Source organism: Lepisosteus platostomus, chromosome 24 (assembly GCF_059453375.1).
Source record: "Lepisosteus platostomus isolate fLepPlt1 chromosome 24, fLepPlt1.hap1, whole genome shotgun sequence".
Taxonomy (NCBI): Eukaryota; Metazoa; Chordata; class Actinopteri; order Semionotiformes; family Lepisosteidae; genus Lepisosteus; species Lepisosteus platostomus.
Genome location: NC_142634.1, coordinates 6,221,914 through 6,249,699, shown reverse-complemented (window position 1 = coordinate 6,249,699; position 27,786 = coordinate 6,221,914). Strand labels below are relative to the sequence as shown.

The 27,786-nt window shown below is 42.9% G+C and overlaps 1 protein-coding gene across 22 annotated transcripts in view; it reads left to right on the top strand.

The window, feature by feature from the left end:
• arvcfb (ARVCF delta catenin family member b) overlaps positions 1-27,786 on the top strand; it is a 158,575-nt gene that overhangs the window by 91,795 nt on the left and 38,994 nt on the right. For 13 of the 22 annotated variants that reach the window (XM_088618390.1, XM_088618385.1, XM_088618386.1 and 10 more), the window contains 6 exons: positions 9,605-9,763; positions 10,604-10,624; positions 11,859-11,966; positions 14,648-15,279; positions 21,070-21,572; positions 26,843-27,026. In XM_088618390.1, the coding sequence (XP_088474516.1) occupies positions 9,605-9,763; positions 10,604-10,624; positions 11,859-11,966; positions 14,648-15,279; positions 21,070-21,572; positions 26,843-27,026 (1,607 nt within the window). The remainder of the gene's footprint in view (positions 1-9,604; positions 9,764-10,603; positions 10,625-11,858; positions 11,967-14,647; positions 15,280-21,069; positions 21,573-26,842; positions 27,027-27,786) is intronic. The other 9 variants (XM_088618405.1, XM_088618389.1, XM_088618406.1 and 6 more) reach the window with 3 other exon arrangements.

Here is a 27,786-nt window from a genome sequence, read left to right as displayed (position 1 = left end):
TGATGGTAGAAAATAAAGGTGGAAAGAAAATGTCCCCACTGTGCTTTTCTGGATGTAGAGAGAACAGCGGTCTGTGCCTTTGAACCTGGACATTCTCCTGTGCCTGGTTTTAATGTCAGATGTGTTTCCTCTGTTTATGCCTCACAGAGGCAGTGCTGTGTCCTTGTCTCTGTAGTGCTAATGAAGACTGATGTCCAAATGGGGGCTGCTGGACAGCTCTTACATTAAGCTGTTCTCTTGTAAAGGGATGCAGCCAGTTGTCCATTTTAGCTGGGATTCCTCTTTCTGTCCAGAGCCATGTTTCTCCGTAACTGTGAGCTCGGCTTTGTTGCTTTTTAGGTTGCACAGCAAGGTTTGAAAAACTGGAGAAGCAGCAACAGGCTGCTCTGCAAGGAGTCAGACATCCCTTGGTGATTGGTCATATTTCATTTACCCCCACACACATGTACACACATGTGCCACCTATAGAGCAGGAGAACAAGGGAGGTGCAAATATGAACAGCGTGTGAGACCCAGGACTTGCCTGCAGCCCGGAATACATTATAGGGATCAGGGTGCTTATCTGTGTTGCCATGTACATGGCTCTTTGTTGGAGATAAGGTTCAATATTAGTAACGTGACTGTATTGTACACGTCACTTGAAGTCCAATGTAATCTTGTTCTTGAAAAAGAGACGAAAGGACTGTTTTTTTTTTTTAAGGATGCAGAGATAATGTAGATTTAATCTTTTTTTCAAGAAAGTTTTTAGTTTTGTATCTGTCTGGTGGTTTTAATTTGTTCCCTGTCCCTCTTTTAATTTGTTCCCATCCATAGTAAATAAGTATTAGTGTTAATTAAAAAATGCTTACAAAGCATACAATGATTAGTCTAGTGTGCTTTTTTGTGTGTGAATAATCTATTATTAAAATTCTTAATATCAATTTGGCAGTAATTCCAGATGAATCAAATATTAATTCCCACTAAAATGCAGAGTTGTTTCTTCTTCCTAGTCAGCCACTGCTGCCTGGAATCCAGATTGATACATTAGTCAGTTTAACTCTGTATTCATTTAGCAATAATAGAAACAGGTCGGTTTAGTTCTCTGAAAGAGAAAGATGAATAAAAAATTGTAGTCGTCTTCTGGTTAAGAAGGGACCTGAGCAGTGAAACAGCCTCTTCACAGATTCTCACAGGCTTTTCCAGACAAAGCCTTGTGTTTACACTGCATTGTTTAAACTTTTTTTGCAGAAACGTCTAGAATCTTCAGGTTGTAAATTACTATTACTATCTTCAGTAAGCATTGTCACGATCGATTACTTCATGCTTCATAGGGTGAAATCTGAATGCTCAGGGTCACGGTTTAATGACAAATATGCCTTTCCTCCAGACAGGGAGAGAAGTCTATAGTAATTTAAGCAGTCTTGCTGAGTTCCTCTGGGCTTTCCTGTTGATGCTCATGGGCTTCATGTCCCAGAATTCTCATGGCGGGTGTTTAAGTGTTCAATAGCACATGAGATTGAATGCCGTAAAACAGTAAATAGTTGTCGGTTGCAGTTGAAGTTTCTTGCTCCACAAACCACAAAGCCCTGCATTCACTCTCACCATGGGGCGCACGGATTTTATATGTTTCTGCGGTTTTATTGATGGTGGTCAAGCTAAAGGTGATGCCTTTCCGTTTTTATGAGGCACTAACAACATTCTTGATGCTTTGATATGGGAGGACCCTCTCTGTGAGTCTCAGCCCCAGTAACCTCTAATGTCTTATGTCCAAATAGCACACATTGCAATGCAAATACTTTTGCAGCAGTCAAGCAGTCTGAATAAGGGGCTCAGTGTCACGCCAGGCGGTTTAATAAACTGAGAAGTCTGCTGTCCCCCTGTGTATTGACAAGAGTTGCATTCTTGAAATGTACAGAAGCACTTGTTTCCCCCAAAGAAAGCCTAAAACAAATCTGGCTGAGGTTTAACCCTAAGGTCTTGATGGATAGTTCAGTCCTTGCAGTAGCTGGTCATTGAGCAAGAATCTTTCCAGTAGGCAGTATGTCTTTTTAGAGTTGAAAGTTAGTTGTAAATCTACTTTGGTTTCTGTAACAGAAAGTCCAAGTTTATCTGTGAGAAAAGCTAGAGAAAGCATGCATTGTATATTTTTTTTTGCTTACTTTCATGTGCTCAGCCTTGAAATCACACTGGAGTTTAATTAGATGTGATGACTTTCATACACTATCTGTAAAGTGTGTTATTGAAGCACCTTGTCTTTTTTTGCAGTCCTGTATATGATTTGAAAGGGTTATGGCATTTGATGTTTAGTCTGGAAAAAAGGGCACGTCTGATCCACTTCCTTGTGATCAAATGAATGGCATTGCTGCAGAGATTCCCGAAAGTGGCAGTTTCATGAAATCAGAAATCCCTAGGCTTTAGAGAAGGCTTAACTGTTGTTGTTTGCAGTAATGTACTAACAGAGGTCTCGGGAAGTTTAGTGCATGTTGCTCAACCCTCTGGAACTGGCAGAGAGTCCTTACACAGAGCTCACAAGAACCTGACAAAACCATCGCAGGGTATCCTTCCAGACTGCGCTGCTGGCAGCACCACAGTGAGCGATTTGGACTTGAACTTCCTTCTCCCTGGGGCTGAAACAAAATCTTTTTGAAGGTCCCCGAAAAACACAGAATCGAAAAAGGGAGTTGTTTCATGTGCTTCGGCAGTGGCTAATCTCCAGCCGGCAGCGAATTCCTTTTTCCTCCTGTGTCTCCCCTCCACAGGGAGTTCACTTTTTATTTCTCTTGACCCAACGTCTCTTGAACCAACCAAAATAACTTGATTTCTCTTGACCCAGCTTGATCTGAGGAATTTAAGTCTTACAAAATGCAATGGAAATCTTTTTTATATTAAATAGGTTTTGATATTAAAGTCTTGTTCTACTGTCATTATACAGTATATACTCAGGAGCTTCTGTCAGTCTAATCAGTGCAGCTCAAAAGCTGCAGGATTTTAAAGCAACACTGTTTTACATTCATTTCATTTTTCCTTTTATAGAAGTTGTACTCTAAAGCAAGGGGTTATGAAAATGAAACAATAATTTTGTGTTGGGTTTTGCTTTGTTTACCACGTCACTAGAAGATCGTATCCATTTATTTTTATCAGAAACTAAATGACCATGTTTAAAACCGAATCGGCTCAGCTCATTTAATTATTGTGCCAGAACTCTTGTTGGGGAAAACGGTTTCCATCCACACTTTCCAGAAATTTTTGGATAAAGAAAACTGAGATCTGCACTCATGTATGCCAGACAGATAAACCTTATGATTTGTGGAACATCTGCTCGCTTCTGTATTTAATTTTAAAAAAAGCTCAGCAGTTTGGCGCAATTTCTATTTTTATTCACAACCGTGAAGGTTTTGGGAGAGTAAGTGGGCTAGCACCTACAGAACTGTACCATGCACTTCAGACCTGACTGCAGCGGGAAGCCAGAGTCTAAATGTCATCCTGTTCAAATTGTCACTGCTTAACAAAACAATTTAAGTGCTTGGCTTCAGAAAATTAAGTTGCCGCTCTTCGTACTAAATGACTCGTTAGGTGTAGTGGCACAAATACACTCCATCACAGACTTGAGGTTAGGACTGTTTTAATTCGGAGGAAGGTCGTGTAGCACCAGTATTTTCTTTCTCAGTTCAAAGCTGTCTTTAAACCGTGCTGTTTTTTTTTTAGTTTTTGCGGCGTCCCTCAGTTGTGAAGAGGGCTGGATTTTGGCGCTCAGGATGGCTCTCTGAACTGCCGTTTCTGTTTTTGTGTGAGTCAGGGTTTTCGCTCTGCACAATCAAAAGGGGGAAAAGCCGTGCTGGTAAGCTCAACAAAATCCGTCCTTCTGAGAGGAGGTCAGTTTGCATGGAGAGAGGAGAGATCAAGAAGGCTTAAGCAGCTCCAAAGCTGAGGGGGGAGGTTGGGGTTCGTTAAACTCTGCAGTGCACCTCTCCCATTAGTAGGTCTGTCTTTTTAATATACTGTTTAACAGGCTCTGGGTCTCCTAGGGCCAATAATGGAAGGTGGCCCGTCACCTGGAACTGCCTTCATTCTCTCAGCGTTGTTTACCTCAGTTTTGGAAGAAGAGGTGGGAGAGAGGCCCAAGGTTCCATTCATCTTTCCAGTCAGTTGGCACCAGGTGCGCACCTGACTGTAGTGCAGTCTTTGTCAGGGCCCTGAACCTTGGAACCGTTACTGGACTTACTGCAGTTTTGTGCTGGGAAGGGTGTGAATTGAACGCCTGTGTGTTATTCTCGGTTGTCTCCGTCATTCCCCTGCTCTGCTCTTCTAAATAAGCATCCGTTAGGCCCACAGAACAAAAAACTATTCAGAACCGCTTGTCTAGCATTAACTGCAATCTGGGACTTGTGACTCGAATGTGTCATGCGTATGGGTTCCAAAGCTGGTCTAACCAGAAATGTGTGGAGTGGGAGTTCTGGAAAAAAGGCTGCACGAACGGGGATTAATTCCCTCATTGAGGTGCAGAGACCTGTAGTGATTGCTGGCTCAGTCTGAACTAAATCCTGTTACCCTCCCTGCATGACACTACAAAATGCTGATACCAAGGTTAGGGTTTAAGGATATGATGCACAGTAGCATAGTAAACATGGCCTTGTTTTAAAGTTTCAATCTAGCTGCGTCCTGTACATTAAATATGTACGTGTGAAACTGTACACTGGAGTAAGGGTAATCTACAGTAAGTGTTGAGGGAAGCTGTTATTGCAGTGCAGTCAGTAGGGCTGTATAATCAGCAGTCCATGGCTTAATGTTTGGAACATTTTGTGTGGATCAGTTATTTGAACTGGTTTCATTGTTGTTGCTCAAATCCATTGTTTATTCTCTTGATTCAGCAGCTGTTTTCAATTCCAGCCTTATGAATCTCAGGCCCAGGTCATCACTCACTCCACGTGATCCTACTGCGGTGTGGTGTGAAGTTGTCTCAACTGACAAATACCCTACATCTGAATGAAGTATTAAACAAACAATAACCATTGCCGACTGTTGAAAATAATTGCGATTTTTCCCAACACGAAAAAGGAAGGGTCTATCTTTTCTGAAGATTGTTTTGCTGTTTCGTAGGGTTTGTTAAAAGTTTTGTTCCTCAGATTTGAATTGTAGTTTTAGTTTCTTCAAAAACCTATTCAATTTAAAGGCTCCGAGAGGCACTATTATGTCTCCTTTTTTCTAGCTAGAACATCTGGTAGTAGAATAAGATGTACTACACACCATATTGTGTTTTAGACTTTATGGGAGTATGTGAGAAGGGGGATTTCATCTCTGGGGTGATGATTTTTATTTCAGTAAGTTTAAACATGATTACAATTCTAATTCCACAGTGCCATCCTCCATTGAAGCCTCTCAGGATTTGAATGACTGTATAATTTGATGAGTGACTTGTTCCCTGGAATGATGAGGTCTTTAATTATTGCTAGGCACTGCAGTTGTTCCTGTTTTAACTGCAGTTTTTTTTTTTCGTTTCAGCCTCTGAGGGACCAATCATTGCACAGTTTCATCCATTTGGTTTGAATAAGTGCGTCATCGGTTTGTTTATCCCTGGGATGCGGCTCTCTTAGTCGCAATTCTTTGAAGCTTAAAGACCCCCACGCAGCAATGACTGACACCTGTGTGTCGTTCCCTGTCCCCTGTTTGCATCTCGCGGTTCTGTGCTGGGGTGTCTCGTCTCCCACTTGTAGCTCTGCATCTTTACATTCCTTAGGCACCCAGTAGGTGGAATCAGAACTAATGATTAATGGCTCCAATTTGTGACGCCATGCTGATGGGAAAAGTGCTGCCTCCTAGGTCCTGTGATGTGTGAATAATCTGATGGCGGTTAGGTTCTCCCAAGATGGCACAATCAGTTAAAGACTGATGAATTCATGAGAAGCCCAAGTTTAAATAGACTCATACTGCCCTGCTTTGGGATTGTATGTAAGGGCTGCGTTCAGTTAAACCTTTCACCACCTGACCAGCTGCAGATTACAGTCCTGCTGCACAAGGGTGGCTGTTTGCTTCCCACAGCATTCTGAAGCAGCAGTCAGGGTTCTGCAGTTTTAACTGGGCGGTTGTGGGTTCAAACCCAAGATGAGACAAGGCTGGAGCAAGGCTCTGAGCCTGGCTTGTTCCAATAAAATACCCAGCTGTGTCATTGGCTGCAAATAAAAGTCTCTTAGGATAAAAGAATCAAGGCAAATAAATTGATAAAATTAAAGCTTTTCTGTGTCCACATTGTAACAGGTTTGCTGTTTATAACCGGCGGTAGGTTTGTTTTTTGGAGTTTTAGTGAGTGTTTAATGGACCAAGTGCAGTTATCTAAGTCTTTGTGAAAGGAACAATTATTGACCAAAAGAGCCTTTAGCTGTGCTAAACTACATAAGCTGGTTTGTCTGAACATCTCACGTTTAACTGTCCAGACTCCAGGAGATCCCCAGAGGGGAACAGTTAAATAAGCCTCTTGTTGGTGCTGCTGAAGAATATTAATATTTCCACTCATTCTTCCTAGCAGGTGGAAAATCAGGGTCATGTAGGGCACTCGCTTATATTGTGCCCCAGCCTTTACAGCAGCAGCTATTCAAATCAAGCATTTCGAAATTGCAGTGGCAATGAGGGTTAAGGCAATTCAGGAGCGCTCAAATCAAAAATAGAGAAGAATAACTAAATAATAGTTTTCTGCTGACAGTTTTCACATTGCAGTGTTAGCAATGCACTGTGAAGACTGGTAAGGACTTGTGAACCTCATTTCTTTGGCACAGCCAGCATTCAGGTGGAGGTGTCGAATATATTAAAGGTGAAATGCTAAAAGCCATTGACAGACCATCTAATTTCCTGCAGTTGAAATCTGTTTCTGAACCCCCCGAATCCAAGAAAGACGAGGAGCAAAGATTCCTGAATTTCTTTACAAGTTCCCAAACATACTCTTTACTTCTGTTCTCATCTTTCCTTTTCACAAGGCAAGAAAAAGGGGGGGGGGGAACTTTCATCAGCAGCAACTGACGAAGCGGCACCCTGAGCAAACAGTGCTGAATCCTTAAATCCCTGGACAGAATATTCAAAGATTTTCAACCAAAGTCTCACCGCAGTGGGCAATTCAAACATCAACATAAGAAGACTCATCATATCACAGAAAGCGCTGCCATTTCTGTATGCAAGCTTTCAAAATCTTGCCCCGCTTACAGAAATGTATTTGAAAAGTTTCTTTTACAGAATAGGACTTTGTTTGGCCAAATACTGTACATTAAATAAGTGCTTTCTGTGGTACTAATGTTTGTTTGAAAGGGAGGCATACGAGTAGTTTCATAACCCCCTGTTCCAGCATTCTCCAGAGGAAGAGTCTTTGTGTCAAGGTTGGGCAGTTCTTACAGGCGAACAAGAGTCCAGTTTTTTTAACTACAGTATATTAAGTCCAGATTCTTTGCTCAGACTCTTCTGTTCCGTCTCCCCTGTGAGATGTCTCAGAGTTGTGTCCATTTTCCTTACTGGTGTCAGTTTCCTGTGCCTGTCAATTCAAATGTTGTCTGGCCTCAGCTTAGTGAGGTGTCACTCTCCGAAAAGGACTGCTTGCAGGAAATGGCGAGGTGACGTTGCTGAGATTAAATATGGGATGTATTTTTAATGCACCCTGTCTGGTCTATGGAGCTATTTTCTCAGAGATTTCTTAGCCGGCTCTTAAAGGTCACAGCCAGGCAATTAATTTCTTCCCATACCTGAGATGAAAGATTTATGTTAACTCCTTTCTGCATTTTTAATTTATTTTTTCGAGGCAGCAAGTTCTACTCTTTTTGCTTCCTGTTTATTTCTTTTTGAAGGAACAGTGGCTTTTTTTGAAGTGGCTCACTTAAGCATCATTTCTCTGGCCAAGCTAAGCCTTCACATTTTTTGGCTTGGCAGCAGCCTGAAGTGCTTAATGAAGCAGGCAGTAGTGGTGACATATTCAAACCGACAGAGCTGGTACGAATAGCAGTACCCAAGCGTGTCTGTACGGAAAATCATTTCAGAGGGAAAGAAAAGGTCACAATTACAATTTTCACCCCACTTAGGCGCTAACGACATGTTAAGGTGTGAACTTCAATTACTGTAAATAGCAAGGGCCAGGTTTGCTGAACTTGAGTATTTACCATGGCTGTCTACCTTAGATGGATGGGGAAAAAGATGTCTTATAAATGAACCTTACATTTATGTCTTTTGTGCCTAGTTGTAAAAAATCATGTGTATTTAGTAGGTGGTGCCAAGCTATATCCCAAGTTTAAAAATTTAGCAAATATGCCTCTAGATATTGCATATTTTCTTCAGTATTACTCTGATGAAAGAAATGCCAAGATTTTATGTACAGGAGAGAGTTTGCCCATATGAATTAATTATGCACCAAGTATTGTAACCAGTGATTAATTGAAATTGAAATGTCTTTGGTCATCACAACACTGGTATTGTTTCCAGCTGTGGTCAGAGTCTCTTCAGGTTGTTTGGACGTACTGTACAGTCATCTGATCATTTCAAAGGGTTGAAGAGATAGAAGGTGCCTGTAGCTCTGGTGTGATATGAAAGTCTGAGTGATGAAGATGACAGCTTCATTAGTACTAATGAGGGTTTATACCTTGTTAGTATTTTCAAAGGAAATGATAAAGAGCCCCGGTAAACCTCTGTTCCTTCGCTTACAATGACAGCATAGCGCGTAACTTTTCTTAATGGACACCGTGAGGCTATAATCATACTGTAGGCTAAAATATAATTTTAGTTGTTATTGACAGTTGTTTCTAGTGTCTTCCTTTCTTTCAGTAATTTTGCAATTAGAGGAGTGCAGTTGCTGTATTATAGCTATCGCTGCCGAATTTGGCTGCTTGTTGTTCCTTGATGGTTTTTGGCATCAGACTTTAAGGACTGTGAAACTTTTGACTTCTGACAAGAGCAAGCCGAGTCTTACATGAAGGCTTGAGTTTACAGGAGAGGCTCCGCTGTGTGATCTGTAATCCTTCTCACTAGCTTCAGTCTTAATGTTTAGTGCTACATGGTTGCTTTGAATTTAATGATTCACTTTACCACCACGGGGAGGAATTGAGGTTTAAATATTTATTCCTTTTTACAAATAACCTGTGGTTATTGACAAACTAAAATGAGCTTTGAAACCAGCCATGTTTGTTAAAAAAACAACAGTTCTATGCTGTGGTTTAGCAGGCTGTGATTAAGACGATTTCCCTCAATATCTGAAATGAAAGTCTGAGTTGAATTTATGGACAAGAAAAGGTAGCAGAGAATGCTGAATTGAGTTAAGCAGACCTTTTAGTTTTGCAACATTCCAAAATAATGGGCCCTGGTTACTTAGATATGTGCTAAGTGTGTTATTGATTTGACAGTAATAGTCCTTTGGTAGCTGTGCAGTATAGAGACACTGTGGACGTTGTTCACTGCTTGTTGTGTTCCCTTGAAATAGGGTCAGGCAGTGTTGTACATTTCTGCACTTTAGTTTTCCTGCTTTTGTGTGAAAAGAAATCAGAGTGGCCAACAGAACCGAGGCTTTTATTTAAAAAAAACATGAGGACTCTACCCCACCCACCCCAGTCCTTCCTGCTTTCTCCTCCTGTGACCCCCCTGTCTCTCTGTGCCCTCTGGCCTGCAGGAGCAGAGCCCCAGTAACCAGACGTCACTAGCCATGATGCAGGAGCCTCAGGAGCTGGTGGAAGAGACGGTGACGATTGAGGAGGACCCTGGAACGCCCACCTCGCACGTCTCCGTGGTAACCTCAGAAGATGGAACCACTCGCCGGACTGAGACGAAGGTAAATGGGGGAGTGTGGGGGGGGGGGGGTAGGTAAGGGGACAAACCCTGACAGGAGCCGTCCCTCATACCCCTGGAAGACCTGCTGGGTGCTCTGACAGAGCTGTGGAAAGTTACTCAGCAGAACACATCATCTTGAGTGCCCGGGACCAAACTGGCACCATCTTATCTCACCCTTCTTTAACGAAGAGAAACAACAAGAGCACCTTTTCATACACGGGCGATGGAAGACGTCCTTAGACTTCTAATCCCATAGATAACATGCTGGGCTTAAAAGACTGGTTAGAGAAACTGCACACATTTTGATTTTGCCATGTGTATCGGTCTCTCTGTAACCAGTATATATTTCACTGCCTTCAAGACAAGTACACCCTCACCTCAGGCCTGTTCGTGCTTCTGTGAAATTTTCTTTCTTTGTTTTTTGAAATATCACAGCATTAAGAAACTAATTCTGCAGCTTTGTCCCTCATTTCAGAATAATTATCTGCATTTTCTTCGCCATGGGGTGTTTGTCCTGGTCCCCCCTCATAGGGGAGTTTTATTTATTCTGTGATTTACAAAAGTCACAAATCTCATAATGTTTGGATTTGTATTACTTTCACTTTTTGATGGTAATTCATTTTGAGTAACTGGTTTCCTACCCTGTTTTATTCTTGTCATGGAAGGAAACCATTAAGACCATCAAAGACCATTAAAAGTTGAAACAACGACAATACTCATGGCACCACAACTGGATACGGTCCTAAAATTGCTTCCCATTGTTTCTCAGTTACCTGTTTTAAAAAGCTCTTTTTTGTTGTCTAAATGTACTTCTCTGTATTTTTTATTTTGTCTTGATAAGGATTTATCAACTAATGTGAAGGTAAGTCAAAAGTTTACTAAATTAAGCAAATCTCATTCACGTCACAAGCTCATCGCTTGAAACATGCACCCACAATCTTTTGTTTAAAGCATTGCAGCCTAAACTCCCAGTGCAGAGACTCTTCTTGTACTGGAACCCACTGGTCTGGCCTTGTGACACACTGCTTGAACTAAACTGCATCAGATGAAGAACTGTGGAAGATTGTTATATACTGTATATATTGTAGTGTAATATGGTGTACTAGCAGAAGAATCTTTTTTTTAAAAGCTGCTTTCATTTTACAACAGAAAGCACAATGTCTGACATGACGGCATTTCTCTAAATTGGGTGGATTCCATTTTGGAAGGCTACAAATTTTGCTTGAATCCTGTGCTGAGGTCATACCCCACAGTTCACACTGAATCTACCCCCCGCCCCACACACACACAAACTGACGGCCTCTAAATTCAGCTGATGCATCTTAACTGATTGATTTAAAAAAAAAAAGTTTTACTCTTGGATTTTTCCTGTGCATGGTACACTAAAGCAAATGAAAATGTCCAACAGATTATGTAAGTGTGAAAAGAACACTAAAGATTTAAGGAATTGCTCACTTGTTTTAATTGAACATCTCTAAACATGTTATCTATTAAACAATTTCATTTTTTTAAGAAGTGCAAATAATAATTATCCTAATATTTCCATGTCTATACGTGTATATAGTACTTCTGTATGCTCTGTGAACAATACCATATGCTGTCTACATGTCTCTGCATCTTGCAGTTGACAACAGGAAAAGCTAATAGTGAGCTAAACACATTTCAGCTCAGTGGTGGTCATAATTGAAATGATGTGGTGTCTGATTGCCAAAATGAGACACATGTTGCTTTTGTTGTTTGAAAAATAAGACCTTGTTGTGCAATGCTTTAGTTAAGAGATTGGCCTGACCAGCAACAACCTGGATAAAATGAGCACAAGAAGTAACTACGTTCAGTATGCTACAGAAATGAAATTCAAGTCAGCCTCTTTTCCAACCATGTGGCCTTCACGTTTCTCAAAACGGTTTCTGCCTTTGAATTTTATTGTAACCAACAGATTAAATTGTAGAAGAGAAAAAAAAACAATAGAGGAGTAATCCAAACGGAAGCATTATTTATGCCTACAGGCCCATCTCTAGTCATTTGTGTTTGTGTTAAAGTCCACTTGTGATTATCTGTTGTTCACATTGCTTGAAATCCTCCATCCCCTCCTGTAGGTGACGAAGGTTGTTAAAACCATCACGCGTCGCACATACCACCCCATGACGGTGACCGAGAAGATAGTGGAGCCTAAGCCCTCTACTCCTACCCTGGAGATAGATCCTGTAAACACACAGTGCTCCTGGTTTCGCTTTGCCTAACAGTAACTACACCTAACTTGCCTGCTCTGTGTTGGTTCTCACAAACCGCTGAAGACATCATGAAATACTCACAATGGTGTATGGTCTGACCATGACGCCTGTTAAGCAGTCTTGCACTTGGGTGCACAACAATTCTGTTTGCTTTCCGAGTGTGACCACCTTTCATTATAGCAGGAATCAGTCCCAACCTCAGTTTATCAACAAGTACAGCGCCTCCTTCCCCAGAATGGAGACACTCTGTTAGGGAAAGGTTTTCTGCACAGTTCATTCTTTTTAATTCCAGTAAGATGAGGCTGTACTGAGATCTTTTTGTTGCCAGTGTAAGCCAGTTTTATTTTTTCATACTTCTTTATTTTTGAGGTCCATAGTTGAAAACGCTTACTGCAGAATACTTAGAAATGTCCTGAAAGAAAAGGGCAGTTTTAATTCCGCATTTGCAAAGTTTCTGGTTTGTTTTGGGTGATTAAGCAAATTCAAACAATAGAGTTGGGATCAGTTTTTATGACAGTAATTCTTGAAATATACTGTACAAAACTGTTAAGGAATCATCTGTTCCTCAATTATAATATGGTACAGTATTAACATGTTTACTGGATTGCTACATACAAAAATCAAAATACTTTTTTTATCAGATCAAGCACATCTGCTAATTGATTGCAGAATTGAGGGGATGCAATTTCATCCTATTAAAATACAACCAATGACTTATTTTAGTTCTGAGAAGTGTTTCCAGCTTATTATGTAAAAAGGTTGGTATTAATTTTTAGCTCAGTCGCCTTTTAAGAAGCATAATTCTGGCATCCATTCAGGGTTTTCAGATCAGAAAAGAGAACTTTTGCAATGATCGGTCTTGGAGCAGGTCAAGGTGTGATTTCCTGGAATATATAGCTATCAATATTTGTTTCATATCATGTATTGAATGTGAAATTAATATGTAGAAAATAGAAAAAATCCTTCAAAATATTTTCCTCTAATGTTTTTAAAGACAGTCCAGCTATAATGCAAGAGAAAGCATTTCTGCCTGTTTTAACTTAATCCACTATTAACACAGAGGATGAAATGCTTGGTAAATTCTAACCTCTGAGCTAAACTTTTTGATTAAAGTTGGTGTAACCTAAAAATCTCTTGGTTCACTGGTGTGATTTGGGAATACAGCACCTTAATATGATTTAGTAATTACTGTAGATACCTTACATCTGGCCTCAGCATTATTGTGATATAAAGAACTAATTGTTCAAACCAGAAACTGCTATCAATGATATGAGGTATAGTATAAAATACTAGGGATAACAATTTCAGTGCTCCTTTATTAAGTTATCAGTTGGCAGATGAATTACTTAATAGCATTTACTAGCAGACAATTAATTTATTGTCTGGTTTGGAAAGGAGAATAACCCAGTCACATCAGATAACTTGGGGAGTATTTTTTAACAGCTGCATTCTACAAAACAAGATATGAAATTGGTACACTGCACCCTGTTTCACTGATCAACTGCAGTTTGACGTACAGTACATTGTGGCAGACTGACAATGTTTCTGAGAGGAGAGAGCCAGATGGGGAGCATTTTGATTTATAATTAATTTTTACAAACCTCATTAATTTTTATGGGGAATGTAAAGACACAGGTGAAAGAATAAATTATTGTGCAGGAATATCTGGATAGCCAATCTGATTCTTTATCTCTCAGGAACTTATGAAGACAGAGCTCAGATTGTCTGACAGGCTCCAGTTACTTTTAAAAGCATTGATTTTTCCATTAAGAGCACTGACTCCCAGTCAGCCAGGTCTGAGAGAGATCATTTCACCATGGCCAGAAGAAAAAAAAACAGGTTTTGAGTTTGCTTTTTTCTCCACCATTCCAACGTGCACGTTGAAATTCTAACAATATTTGTGTTAAAACACAAATATTCCAGCAAGAAGCTTTTCCCTAAGGGTTATAAAGGCATTGTCTGGCTTCTGTGGTTAACTATTTCTCTTGCGGTTGACTTCAGTAATTGCTCATTGATCTGTCTCTTCAGGCTATGAGAACAATTCCCTGGATCATTTAAGTTGATTACCATGGTTCTTCTCCTAACAGCTTTGTTTTGCAAAATGAGCTCATTTCACTGCAAGCCCAGTGGAGGGCTGAATCTGATCAAATGGCGTTCAAGCAGAATTTCCAATAGTTCAGCTGTTTTGTTGCCTACGGATCTTAAAGGAGAAGACTGGTTGTCCAAAATTTTGACATCTGGCCCTTTTAGCACAATAGGAATAGACTTCATAGGTCATGATGAATTAATCTTATCCCTGTGGTGCAGACTGGACCAGCTGTGGTGTTCCAAGCGTACAGATCTGTACCTCATATACCAGCAAATGCCTAAATACAGGGGCACCTAAAATAGGTGTAGATGTTTTTTGCATTTCATCCATCAATCTAAGTGTCTGTGAAGATGAAAACCATCGAAAGCTCCAAATGTGTGTTAAGGATCGGCGTGTGTCATGAGTGTTGGACCGTTTGGCGTTTGATTGTGGTTGGCTTGGCTTGTGTTGCACTGAGCGGCCTGTCCTGGGCTCGGAAATGCTTGCACGTCGCTCCCGCATGCAGAGTTGCATTAGGCTTGTAATGAACGCACACTGACAAAGCTGCCCTGCTGCCGCTTTTCAGGTGACTAAAATGGTGAAAACCGTGACCACCCGGACGGTGCGCCAGGTCCCCATGGGTCCAGACGGCCTGCCCGTAGCGGACGGCTCCTCTCCGCTGGGCAGCTACACGGACTCCATTGACCGCAGGTACATGAAGAACGGCGATCGGTACATCACCCCCCAGGCCACCTCCACCCTCACCCGCTCCTACAATAACTACAACGACTCCTACACCGACACCCCCGAGGGGCAGTACCGCCACTACGGTATCCACGATGGCTACACAGACATGTCGGACAACTACGGCAGCCTCTCCAGAGGGGTCAACTACCGCCCGCGCTACGCCTACATGCCCCCCAATAACTACCGGCCGGAGAACAGCTACACGCTCCCCATCAGGAAGGACGACTACGGCCACATGGCTCAGCCCCAGGTTTCCATTGGGAGCAACAACGCGGAGCTGAACCGCTCCCAGCCCGAGCGCTTCCAGCCCGAGCCCTACGGCCTAGAGGACGACCGGCGCAGCCTGGGGCCCGAAGAAGAGGAGGCCTACGAGCTGGAGCCGGACTACTCCACGGCCGGGCGGCGGACTCTCGGAGGAGCCGACAGGGGGAGGCCTGGAAGAGAGCCGGTCAGGGACCCGACCAGAGTCCGGTAAGGACGCCATTTCTCTCTGAAGGATAGGAAAGGCTGGGCCAAGTAACTGGCCTGCGTCTTCCACCAGAACGCAATGTCAACCACGTGAGTTCAGGAGGTTTGATAATAATAATAACAACAATAATAATAAGTCCTTATACTTACGTAGCACTTTTCTGGACACTCCACTCAAAGCTCTATACAGGTAATGGGGATCCCCTCCACCGCCACCAGTGTGCAGCCCCACCTGGATGATGTTTCGGCAGCCATAGTGCGCCAGAACGCTCCCCACACACAGGCTCTCAGTGGGGAGGAGAGCAGAGTAATGAAGCCAGTTCAGAGTTGGGGATTATTAGGAGGCCATGATGGGTAAAGGCCAGGGGGACATTTGTCCAGGATGCCGTGGTTACACCCCTATGGCTTGATGGTCAAGAAAATTAGAAAGGCAGTGGATAATTTGGTGTGATATGAACACGTAATAGTTAAAACATGGTAGAGAAAGCAAATTGAACTATACAGCTCTATGTTAAGGATAAATGTTAATTGTCAATTTGACTAATGATTAAGGAGAATTGCTTTATATGGAGAGGATTGTAATACAGCGAGTTGATTTGCTAACTTTTTTTGAAAGCCTCATTTCTGTGGCCAGACACTTTCCTGGCTATACTGGCTATATTTCTTGAGAGGCTCCTTCTGAATGAACTGTGGCCAAGCTCAATCATTGCTTATCTCATTTGGTGTGACGTACCCTGCGTATTATTTAAATCCGTTTAAAAAAAAAAACCTGTTAGATGTTGGCAGTATGGAGTTTCTCTTTTGTTTCGGTTTGAGTGACACTACTGCAGTTTCCATTCTTGCGCCCCCAAGAAAAGGCAGTTGGCTAAGGAACTGAAAGCAGACGAAACTGTTTGGTGGAAGTAAGGGTAAAAAAAAACAACTTTTTATCCTGACCTGTCTAATGTGACAGATGGATTTATTAAAGATTCTTATTTTTCTTTTTTTTTAAGTGGAAGAAATGTTGGTACTAAGCCAAAAAGAGAGCTGAGAAGCTTTCAAACTTGAGTGGAATGTCAATGTGAATAGGTTGTCTGAGACAGCAGCTTTCATGTTTGTATCTTGTCGAGTTTCAAAGGAGCTACAAAGTTGTAATTGACTGTTATCAGATCATCCCCTAACTGTACAGTATTAGGAACAATTTCGGTGTCCTCTTAATCAAATCTTTCGCATTCCTCTCCAGTTCAAAGACTGCACGGTTGACATGCTGTTTTTAGCAGTTGTTTGGGGGCAGGAAATGTAGAATTAAGTTGTTTTCCTTTAATCAGCAGTTAGATCAGTGCAACAGACTTCTTAAATCCGAGGCAAGTATCCTCATTTCCCTACATTTTCTGTCGATGGTTTAAAATACACAGTGTACTGCCCTCCCTTGTGTGACTTCATCTTGTCTGTCAATGTTTTCCTGGAACTGACCTGGCATGCTGAATGACAAACCTCAGGAGCAGGCAGAAGCAGTCTCCAGCCTTCACATGCACTCCTTTAATGACAGGCATTGACATAAACTGCCGTAATTGATGCAGGAATTAAATCATTTTAATTACAGCCTATCATCGAGTCAGCTGTAAACCCTTCAATTAAGTAGAAAAAAGAAATTAAGATGCTTGACAGAACCTTTTGGTGTTGTCACTGAACATGCATGCCTTGTATGGCATGCATCTTTCTTTGTTTTTTGAATTCCCTGTTTGCAGGGTGTCATTAATATAATTAAGTACTGGGTTTAAACTGGTGCAGACAGCATGAGGTTTCTCGCCACTCTGTAGCTGGTGGTTTCCTTCTGGGGACCCTGTATCTCTGCAAGATTCATCCCGATACCAGGTTACACCAAAGACCTGCCAAACTGCCCTTGGACACCAAGGGCCTTTGCTTATGTTGGCCTCTGTGTGTTCGACCCCGAGCAGAGCTGATAGTGTCTCCAGATCAGGCGCCCTGTACTATATGATGCACTTTCCAGGCTGCTGTCTCCGCAGGGCTAAAGGGGTGTTATGCAGAGCATAATTTGATCTATTGTTGCTTATTCACATTATTTTTCAATGAAAGGCAGTGCCACAGTTGTGTATGGGGGCCAGAGATTATCCTGGTTTTCATGGCAACAAACCAGTCCATTGCAGAACCCCCACCATGCTGGTCCCCATTTATACAGCTGGTTGGACTGGAGCATCTGGGGAAAAGCACCTCATCCAAAGTACGACTGACGTATCTGCAGGGCGGACTCGAACTCGCCACCTGCTGTACTAGTTATGAGTCCAGAGACTCATCATCGATGCTCTACTGCCCTCTTCAAAATATAGTAGTGCTAAATAGTTTTTGAGAACACCTTTAGGGGTTCTTATAGGTGTTCTCTGCTTTGGACCTGTTAATCTGCTGATTTTCTCAACATAAAATCCATTAATGAGTGTGTAAGAGAAGGATCAGGGGATCATGTTTAATGCTAAAGTTAGTTAGCTTTACAATTGCAGAACCTCAGACTCATTGGTTATACAGCTATAGTGTTACCTAGCAGTGGTGGGACATTATGGTGAGGTTTAAAGTCATGCAGGGTCGGGTTTTCATTGGAACAACTTCTGTGAAACATCACTGCTTCTAACCGTCCCAAAAAGCGAATCATTTATGATAAAAAAGTCTGACTTCTTCACTTTTTTTGTGACATGATTCTACACAGAGGATCACTTAGAAGTCTGAGATGAACCCAAAAATCATTACTGCTAGGAAAACATCACATCACTGATGTATAATAAAACTATCCGATGACATGGTGCAAAGGACAAAAAGTCTGATTAAAGTCCACTACCTACATCTGTCGTCATCCAGCAGAAAAATGTTTGAGCTCATTTACTGGGATGCTAAAATTAAAACTGGACACACTGGAGAAAGGTCACAGGTGAGAAGGCATTCCCTCTCGGATGCTAGGAGAGATGGCATAGGAGCTGATAGCCCATGAATAAAAATGAATGCAGACAGTCCTTCATGTGCTGCATTTTAAATCTTTATCAATTTAAATGCAAATCTTGACATTCCAGTCAGTGAGCCTGAAAGTGTTTGCACAGAAATGGTTACATCTGAAAGATGATATGATCTTTTATTAACTGTACATTGCTTTCATTGCTTCACAGCTCACCATGGGTCCGTATTTTTTAATTTAATTACAGAAATGCCTATGGTGTTAATGCAAAATGAACTTTTAAGTTGCAATGTGTTAGTGACCTTTTCATATGACTTCCCTCATTCTGCACGTATTAATCATTAACCATCACTTATTGTGAAGAGATACAGAAATTCTGTAATGAGGAAAATAAGGTATCGTCAATGATGGCGAGTGATGGGTGACCAAACTTTGCCCCTTCTTTGGAGCTGATAAGCGTTTTCCACTCACTTCACTTTCTCAGTCACCAGATTTAGTAGAAAATTCTCCATCGTCCACCGTTTTCTGTCTTTTCTTTTAAATCAATGGAGTCCCCAGCTCACATCTCTCATTTGCCTTCGGCTCACAGATTATTTCCAATGAAACCTACATTTCACAGTCCCCACTCAGGTGGAGTTTTAATTACCCGTAAGAAGAAGATAAGTCTAGACCTCAGAAAACAAAGCGATATAGTCTTTTGAAGCCCAGCAAAGTTTTGCTTTTTTGAGAAAGGCTCGCTGCAGGACAGCTTTGTGCAGTGACCAGGTTAGGATCTGTGCTGTCTGGAGATCCACTGCTCCTTGTAGCCACTCCTAGCTCCTCTGTCCTTTTCTGCCAGAATTCGAGAAAGAAAGCTGAGAGAAATCCAATAAAGTGCACTTCATATGGCCTACAGCCTAGGCTGAATGCGTCCTGCATCCCAAAGTCCAATTATGAAGTCCCACAGCTCATGAATGTGGTTTCAAGTAGCGCTTTAAGAATACAGGGTGAAAGTGAGGGAGCTGTTCAGGCCGACTGTCAGTGTTGGTCTGTAATTTTCTACTGGTTGGACCTGGCTTGGGAAATGTGTGTGTCAAGAATACAGTACCATAATGGCAACAGCCTTCGGTTTGTGTAGCAGTTTCCTTTCATAGGCTGCCGAATCAGTCCAGTCTATCTGGAATGTAAGCCCTGTCACTGGCGAATGGTGGCTTTGTTGTTGGTTTTTGAAGGTAAGGTCCTTTGAAAATCACAGCCCTTTTGATCACTGGCACCGTCATAGTGCTGTCAGGGGTGAGTCATGTTTTTCCAATCCCTTCAATTCGTTTGATATCCTGCCTATTGCCTGTTGTGATCTGAGCCCACCCTTGAGTTCCGCAGTGTTCCGTTTTCGTTGTTTGGTTAAAATTGATTCAATTAGTTTCTCGGGGACGCAAACAGCTGATGACATAGGGGCTGTGTCAGAAGACGCAGTGATCAGCTAGACAGATTGTGGGCTGTGGGTTTATTTGAGCCAGTTGGATGGATTTCCATCAACAGCCTCAGGCAGACATTGATAACTCTCGATTCCCTGCACTCCTCGTAGTGAACTAGCCGAATACCTTTCAGTTTGAGTTCACAATGAACATTACCGAGTCATAGCTCCAGCTCACCTTGTTAAAATACAGCTAGTTCTACCTTAAAAAATGGGACTGTTGCTCACATTTAAAAAAAAAACCTGTTAAATCAACTAACTCTAGAATAAACCACTCCTCTAAAAAAAAATCCTAATTGCTAATTGTGAGAAAGGGAAGAATTGCTTTTTGCTTGTGGTTCACGTGGCTTCAAATCATGGTCCAGTAAAAATAAATCTTCCTGGTGCCGTTTTTAGAAGTTCTTTTTTTTTTCTGCAATAGTTGCGTAGCTTGCTACAGTATTTAACCCGAGCAAAAATCTGTGAAAGAAAAGAAGAAATGGAAACAAAGTTTTAAATAACAGGGACATAGTATTTATATATGAATTGTTCAGTCTATTTGTGGTGTGTAGAACAAGAGACTGGGAAGAAGGCCGAGTAAGGCAGGCAGTGATATTACTATAGGCAGCTTTTCTTTTTTACTTAATGACACATCCATTGGGATTCACTCTTTCGGAGAGCTGAAGTTGAAAAATACAGTGCAGCTTGCAGAGGTTAAGAAAAAAGGCCATCTTGAATAAAAATAACCTTGCCTTATGTGTAGATCTACTTCAAATCCTAATGATCTCTTAGCTAGGAGCAACTCTTATCAGTATGCGAGCTGGCAACCCAGTAATGCAGAATGTATTACATTTTGCCACCGTGCTTTATAAAGATGGATTGGTTCGCCTTGCCTGTGCTGCTCACTGTTGATCACAGAGAGAAGGTGGATAGGAGAGAGCCTGCAGGTACTGTAGCCTGCCTGTGGGATTGGCTCTGCAAAGGAAAGAGCAATGCAAATAGAAAAGGGCTCGGGAATCTGTTCAGTCCTGGGAAAGGGCCATAAATATGCATGGATATAGTGCTGCAGCTCAGGAGAGGTGAACTGCAGCTTCACTTCTCTAAGCTGGGAAGAGCAGGCGCTGTAACACAGCCTTTTTTTCCGAAACGGGTGCGAGATTCAGCTTTTTGCTGTAAGTTAACTTTTCCTGCCTGGCAAAGTTGAGAAAAATGTGCCTTATTTTTAGCTCCCAGTCGCTTGCAGCTACACAGCCTGTCTGTGGCGTTGCAGCGCCTCTTGTTCTGTGTTAATTTTTTTTAAAAACCCTCCCTCGAGGCCGAAGGTAGCGTTTCTCTCCGCGGCAGAGGTGGTTTCCTTCGGCGACGCGCTGGCGCGGGCTGCTGACGAGGGGGTACGCCCCGTCTGCCCGTTTCCTCTCCACAGGGGCGGCTACGAGGACCCCATCGAGGCGGAGCTGATCGACGAGCGGCACCCCTACGTCCACAGTGTGTACACGGCGCCCCTCGCCCAGCCGGAGAGGGGCAGCATGGCCAGCCTGGACCACATGGGCCGCCGCTCACCCTCCATCGACAGCATCCGCAAGGACCCGCGCTGGAGGGACCCGGATCTGCCCGAGGTCATCGCCATGCTGGGCCACCCCATCGACCCGGTCAAGTCCAACGCCGCCGCCTACCTGCAGCACCTGTGCTACGAGAACGACAAGATCAAGAAGGACGTGCGCCAGTTGAAGGGCATCCCCATCCTGGTGGGGCTGCTGGACCACCCCAAGCCCGAGGTCCACCGCAAGGCCTGCGGCGCCCTGCGCAACATCTCCTACGGCAAGGACAACGACAACAAGGTGGCCATCAAGAACAGCGACGGCATCCCCGCCCTCATCCGCCTGCTGAGGAAGACCAACGACATGGAGGTCCGCGAGCTGATCACAGGTAACGCCCTGCCTTTGTATCCTCTCTTCCTCCGCTGCAGGAAACCGGCGATCTGCTGCGGGAACTCGCTGAGCTGTCTCGGCTGGCGTCTCCCTCCCATCCCACCTGTATTTCTAGAAAGTTTGCCGAATCTGCTCGGCCTTTCATATATTGGCCAGAAGACATCGTGGCTCTCCCCTCATGTTCGAGTTTTAAGCACCTGCCAAGCTGGAGTCAGCTAGACACGCTTTCTGACAGCAGAGCAAGAACGTCCGCTGTTGCTTTGGTGTTCTTCTCCCGTTTTTTGCGTTAGAGGCGTGCACGTTAATTCAGATGGACAGTTGAATACTGCAGGAGGGAATGCTGTGAATAGATTATGGGCTGTAGTGAAGCTTATCAGAGGCTTGTCAAGAGTAACAGGCATGAGATGAGAGCCATAAATATTTCATAGTATACTTAAAAAATCTAGAGATATATTAAAAATGTATTTTTTTAAAGAAATGTGGGAAATAACCGGACACGAAAGGCAGTTTTACAATATTGATGATAAAGTACTCCAGCGGAGATGCACAGCATGTTCTTGGAGCAGTGCACTTAAACAGAAACTAATTAGTCTCAGTTCAGGTGAAAAGCATGGCCTCTTGTACTTTTTTTGTTCCGCTCACCTCCGCAGAGCACCATGGGTTTGTTAGACCTGACATGCATTTGTTGGAAAGGATGTTTGTTTTGCTTTGACAGCACGCCGCAGAGAAGCTTAAGTGAATCAGCTACTTTTCGCGTAGCAATTCGCTGACCATTACAAGCCGTCATTGACACCACTCTGTACGTACCGGAGAAAATGAGCAGCCTGTCGTAGGACAAAAACCTTTAATCAGGAGAGTTGAGGAATAGTTGTACTTGGCAGAGAGTTGCGTTTTTGTGCTGTCATCGTTCCTCGCCTGCTTGTATGCTGGCTCGTATACATTCACAACTGCAGTTTCCACTAAGTCGCGAGATGGATAAAAGAAATCTGAGTGACAGCGTAGTGCACTTACACTCATGAGCACTTTTGACATGAGCACTAAACCGAGCGCTCTGTAGTGCTGGAGAGCAGTGTCCGTGAAACTTGAGATTCTCTGTAATGCTGCTGTGGGGGTGCTGCAGTACACATTACTGCCTCTGCAGCGCAAACCTGCTCTCAGTCAGTCGCTAAAAATAGCTTCCTTCCATGAGCTGGGCAAGGAATAGGCCTCTCCTTCTCCAAAACCAGCACGAGACATTTGGTTTAAGTGCAAAAGTCCCATAAAAGCAACCCTTCCGAACAGCAGCATAGCCTGTCAAACCGACCCGATTTGAGCTAGATTTTCTACAATTAAAATAATTGCATGTTTAAAAAAAAGTGGGCTATTTTCAAATAGCCATATGTTTTCTTTGAAGGCTTTATTCTGTCCAAACCACAGCACATTAAATTTCTCTGCAAAACAGGAAGCATCGCGTTTGATGGGGAAGGAAGGAAAAGTTTGCAGGCTAAAGTGAAGAAGCAGAGCGATCAGCGTTTCCTTAAATCCCTGCGGCTCAGTGAAGTTTTACTCAGGTGGTTTGTTGGACTGATTACCCTCGGCAGTCTGCCTACCTGTGTTTTCGGTGTTAACGCCAAACTGCGGCATGTCCTCCCCGAGGAGGCAGAAACCATTTTCGGTGTTCTGTTAAAACAGGGGCTTGAGTTCTTTGTGTTCTGATCTCCCGTGGAGCTGCAAGAAGTTCTCTACCCGCTTGGAATGCATAAGATCCTGTACTGCTGCAGCTGAAGAAGAGAAGTGACAAGGTTAGCATTCTGAATCTGAAGATGAAAGAGCTGTTGCTCTGTAAATCATTCAGCATAGATAGCCCCATACTGCATTATTTAATGTCGGTGGATTACACCACCTACACCCCCCTAACTCTTTTCTGTTTTACATAAGTATAAGCTCCAGTATAATGTTCATATATTGATGCATAGGAGCGTTAGAGTGAATCTGGGAGGCTGCTAGTCGAGGGATGGAAGGGGTGGGCAGATTATTTTATCGTTGGACTATCGTGAGGCTTGTGAATAGATCAGAGAGAGCTGCATCTAAGTTAAAGGGCACCTGTGCCGCTTTCCTAGGGCTGCACTGAACAAGAGAGTTTGGCAGTAGCGGGCTTCAGTTGCCAGCCAATCCAGTTAACACTGGACTCGCTATGCTTTTTGCAGGCAATGTCTCCAAATACTGGATCTCCGGTCGTGCTTTTGTCCCTGTGCACCTGTGGACATGCCCAGTGGGTTTGCTATCTGTGCCTCCTCTGTAGTTCGCTCTGCTTTTGTAGCTTTCCAGCCACACCGATCTGTGTGATTTGTGCAAATGTGTGTGAGAGAAGATGGAACACCACCAACAAACATGATAGGCTTTTTGCTGGACACCTTTTGCCTGATTTGACAAGTGTCCAGTTGCACTTACACAGCAGAACGTTTCTGTTCCTCTTGGCTTCTTTGCAGTTTTTCTTCCTTGATGTTCAGTGACTTAACGTTCTTAATGCTAAATCTGCTTAGGCTGATGGATGATCACGGGAAAGGATGAGCAATAATGGCCCACAGTGAGTGAATGGGCTGTTACAGAAGCACATCTGCAGCTGAAAGCAAATTGAATTAAGCAGGGTTTCAGGTTGCAATGAGGAAAGGCAAACTCAATTGTGTTCATCACAGAGCCTTCCTGACTGCTCTTTTTTCTTTGCTTCATAATCGATTAGGTGGCTATCAGAGAGGAAGTAGAAGGAATAACTTAAAAAACAATAAAAGAGACATTTAAAACACTTTCTTTATGCATCATAGTCTGTAAAAGTGGATTTCTGCAGTTGTTAAAGATTTTTATTTTTAGCGGCGTTGTGGCATAAGTGACTTCAAGTGTTAGGAAGATCTGTCATCGTTTTGTGCTGCCTGTTATCATCTCTGGTGCATATCTTAAAAAGATTTTTAATCACCTGAAATTGACAAATGAGAGATTTTCTTGTGGTTTCCTAGAGCTTGTTGCAAGGGGCAGACTTCTCAGTGAAGAGATTTCCATTCAACATTCTCCTCCTCCTGAGCTGAGTCTCCTCATGCTGTGGTTAGTGATGTCATCCCAAACAAGATTTAAAATAAGCAACACAGCTGGAAGCTCATCCACTATTGGAACAGTGCTGGTGATTAGGGTTCCAAAAGTTTGACTTTTTTTTCTTCTTCTTTACCCGAGACCGGTAGAACTCACTCTGAGTTTTGCTCAGCTATGCCTCTTCCTGGGCCAAGACCAGCTTGATTAACCCCCTCAGAAAATTAGCAAGACCGAAGACGGCACAAGTCAATCGCCCAGATCTTGTAATCAGAGTTGTTCAGTAGTTCCAACTGCGAAAGCCTGTGATTACAGGTTAGAATACATGGGCATGGATTTCTGCAGTACAAGGAAGATTAAATTAATTAAATCTAAAATGACACTGTTACAAATAAGAACATGCAAGGGGATCGTTTCTGTGACACTGATACGGTATCATTGTTACCTCATTTTGCAATTAGATGAGATCAGGGAAACATTGTTTCTGAATAGCTTTCTTGCTAATGGTTTAATCAAGCTTGATAATTGCAATCCTATGTAATTTCTCTGAATATATAGATATAGAAACCCCATTCACTATATTGTTCTCGTAACTGTGTATAATTAAATCTTACTCCATGTTGCTGCTGGTTGTTATTCAAACAAATGGGGCATTCTTAATCACACTGAACTGAGAGGTAATCGACCTGCAGTCCCTCCAGCATACTGTGCATCCATGCGTACTTCTTCCTTAAATCCCTTTCACTCCACTAGATGTGCATCTTTGTACTCTGTAGGCAGACGTCTGGCCTTAGATACTACAGTATGTGTTCCTTTTTAAGTAATCTTTGCTCACTAAGTGTTTGACCTAAGATGTGTGATCATTTTGACCTTCCGCATAGCTGTTTTAAAATCTTAATTTTTGCAGTAAGTGATTTCAATTAAGTTAATGCAAATAAAATTTGCCAGAATAGGACTGAGAACTGTAGTTATGGCCACTGTGTTGAATATCGCAGTTAAACAGAAAAGCGTAACAATTCATGCTTTCTGTTGTGATAAAGAGAACAAGATTATCTGCTTCTGGTGTATCTCATTATTCAATCCAGACAGTTGTACTGTCTCTACTCTTCTGGTGAAACATAACATCTTTCAATTTATTTCACTCTGTTTGCATGCTTTTGTGCTTTCAGTTTGTGCAGTAAAACCCTGTTTTTCAGAAATCAAAGATTCTTGATCCAGTGCATTCATTTGTAATGATGAAAAAAAGCTTCCCTGATTCTTTCTTTATTGCTGTTGCCCCTTGTATTTTCGTAAAGCTCATTCTGTCTGCCAAAAGGATAAAGAACTCTTGGGCCTTAATAAGCAATAATCCTCCTCATGTAGTGGGTAAGGTTTCTTTCTCTCCGTATACAGTATAAATATATATCCGTTTATAGGATCAGATTTTTTTTCATTTTGAAAAACAAGGACAAATGCCTGTGTTCACATTTCATTAAAAGAACTTTGTCCATTTCCCATGTCAGATAATATTTTCCATATTTAATAATAATATTTCCTACACTTATGTAGCGCTTTTCTGGACACTCCACTCAAAGTGCTTTACAGGTAATGGGGATCCCCTCCACCACCACCAGTGTGCAGCCCCACCTGGATAACAGCAGCTATACTGCACCAGTACTCTCCCCACACACCAGCTCTCAGTGGGGAGGAGAGCAGAGTGATGAAGCCAGTTCAGAGATGGGGATTATTATGAGGCCTTGATTGGTAATGTTAGCCTGGGTAACACTCCTACTCTTTTTGAGAAACGCCCTGGAATTTTTAATGACCTCAGGACCTCAGTTTTACAACTTATCCAAAGGATGGCGCCTTTTTACAGTATAGTGTCCCCGTCACTATACTGGGGCATTAGGACCCACATGGACCGCAGGGTGAGCGCCCCCTGCTGGCCCCACTAACACCTCTTCCAGCAGCTACCTTAGTTTTTCCCAGGAGGTCTCCCATCCAGGTACTGGCCAGGCTCACACCTGCTGAGCTTCATTGGGCTGCCAGCTGTGAGTAGCAGGGTGATAATGGCTGCTGGTTGACTATTTGCGGACATACGGAAATGAACATGCTTTCACAACCTTTGGGATTTAAGTTGTGTGTCCCTGGGCAGTGGAAGAGGCGGGAAAGCCGCCACACTGCCTGTGAAGCATTAGAAATCAGCTCTCTGCTCTCCCACCCCCACTGCAGGCACGTTGTGGAACCTGTCCTCCTACGAGCCCCTGAAGATGGTCATCATTAACCACGGCCTCCAGACGCTGACCAACGAGGTGATCATCCCTCACTCAGGCTGGGAGCAGGAGCCCAACGAAGACTCCAAGCCCCGCGACGCCGAGTGGACCACGGTGTTCAAGAACACATCGGGCTGTCTGAGGTAGAACGGTCTGCGCGCCGGTCCGGTTCTTCAGCACATCGAGGTCTGGGGCGTTGGTGGGGGAATGGTGGGCGGAGCAGGGATGAGTCTACTTCAAAAGAGATCCTGCTTGGTGCCGGATATTGTGAGTCACAATAAACTACATCTTCTTCTATCGGGGAAAATACATCCTGTAGTCTTGTCTCTCTAACACTGACACACTAACACTGAGGTTCACTCGCTTGTAAGATTTTTTGGGTGAAATCTAAGGAGCGGAAGGTGTCTTTAATATATTGAATGTAATTTAATAACGTTGTTCGCAGTGAGATTCAACACATTCTCTCTAGCTGAAAGCAGTTACGAAGGGGAGGAAGATGGAGGTGGGAGAACATAAATAGATGCACCAAAAAAACGCCAGGATGAGGCTCGTGCTGAAGTGTTGAGACAGACGGCCTCAATTTAAAAGAAGGATTAAGAAAGAAAGAACCTAGTGAAAGACCTGCCTGTCTTCTGTTTACATTGAGGCTTTCTGGTTACTTGAGAGCAGGTTCAAGATGGGTGGGCTCAGAAACATTCTTCAATAATCCTTCCCGTCAGCACTAACAGTGCAGTGAATCAGAGGCGGGAATTTCTTCACTGCTTGTTTGGGTGAAGGTGATCACGGGCTGCAGGGGTTAGTTCATTTCCGCCACGCTGCTGCTCTGCCTCCAGATTGCTCTAACCATTCCCCAGGGCGGTTGTATGAACATCCAAAGTAATGAAAAGTGCCTCAGTAAAGCCT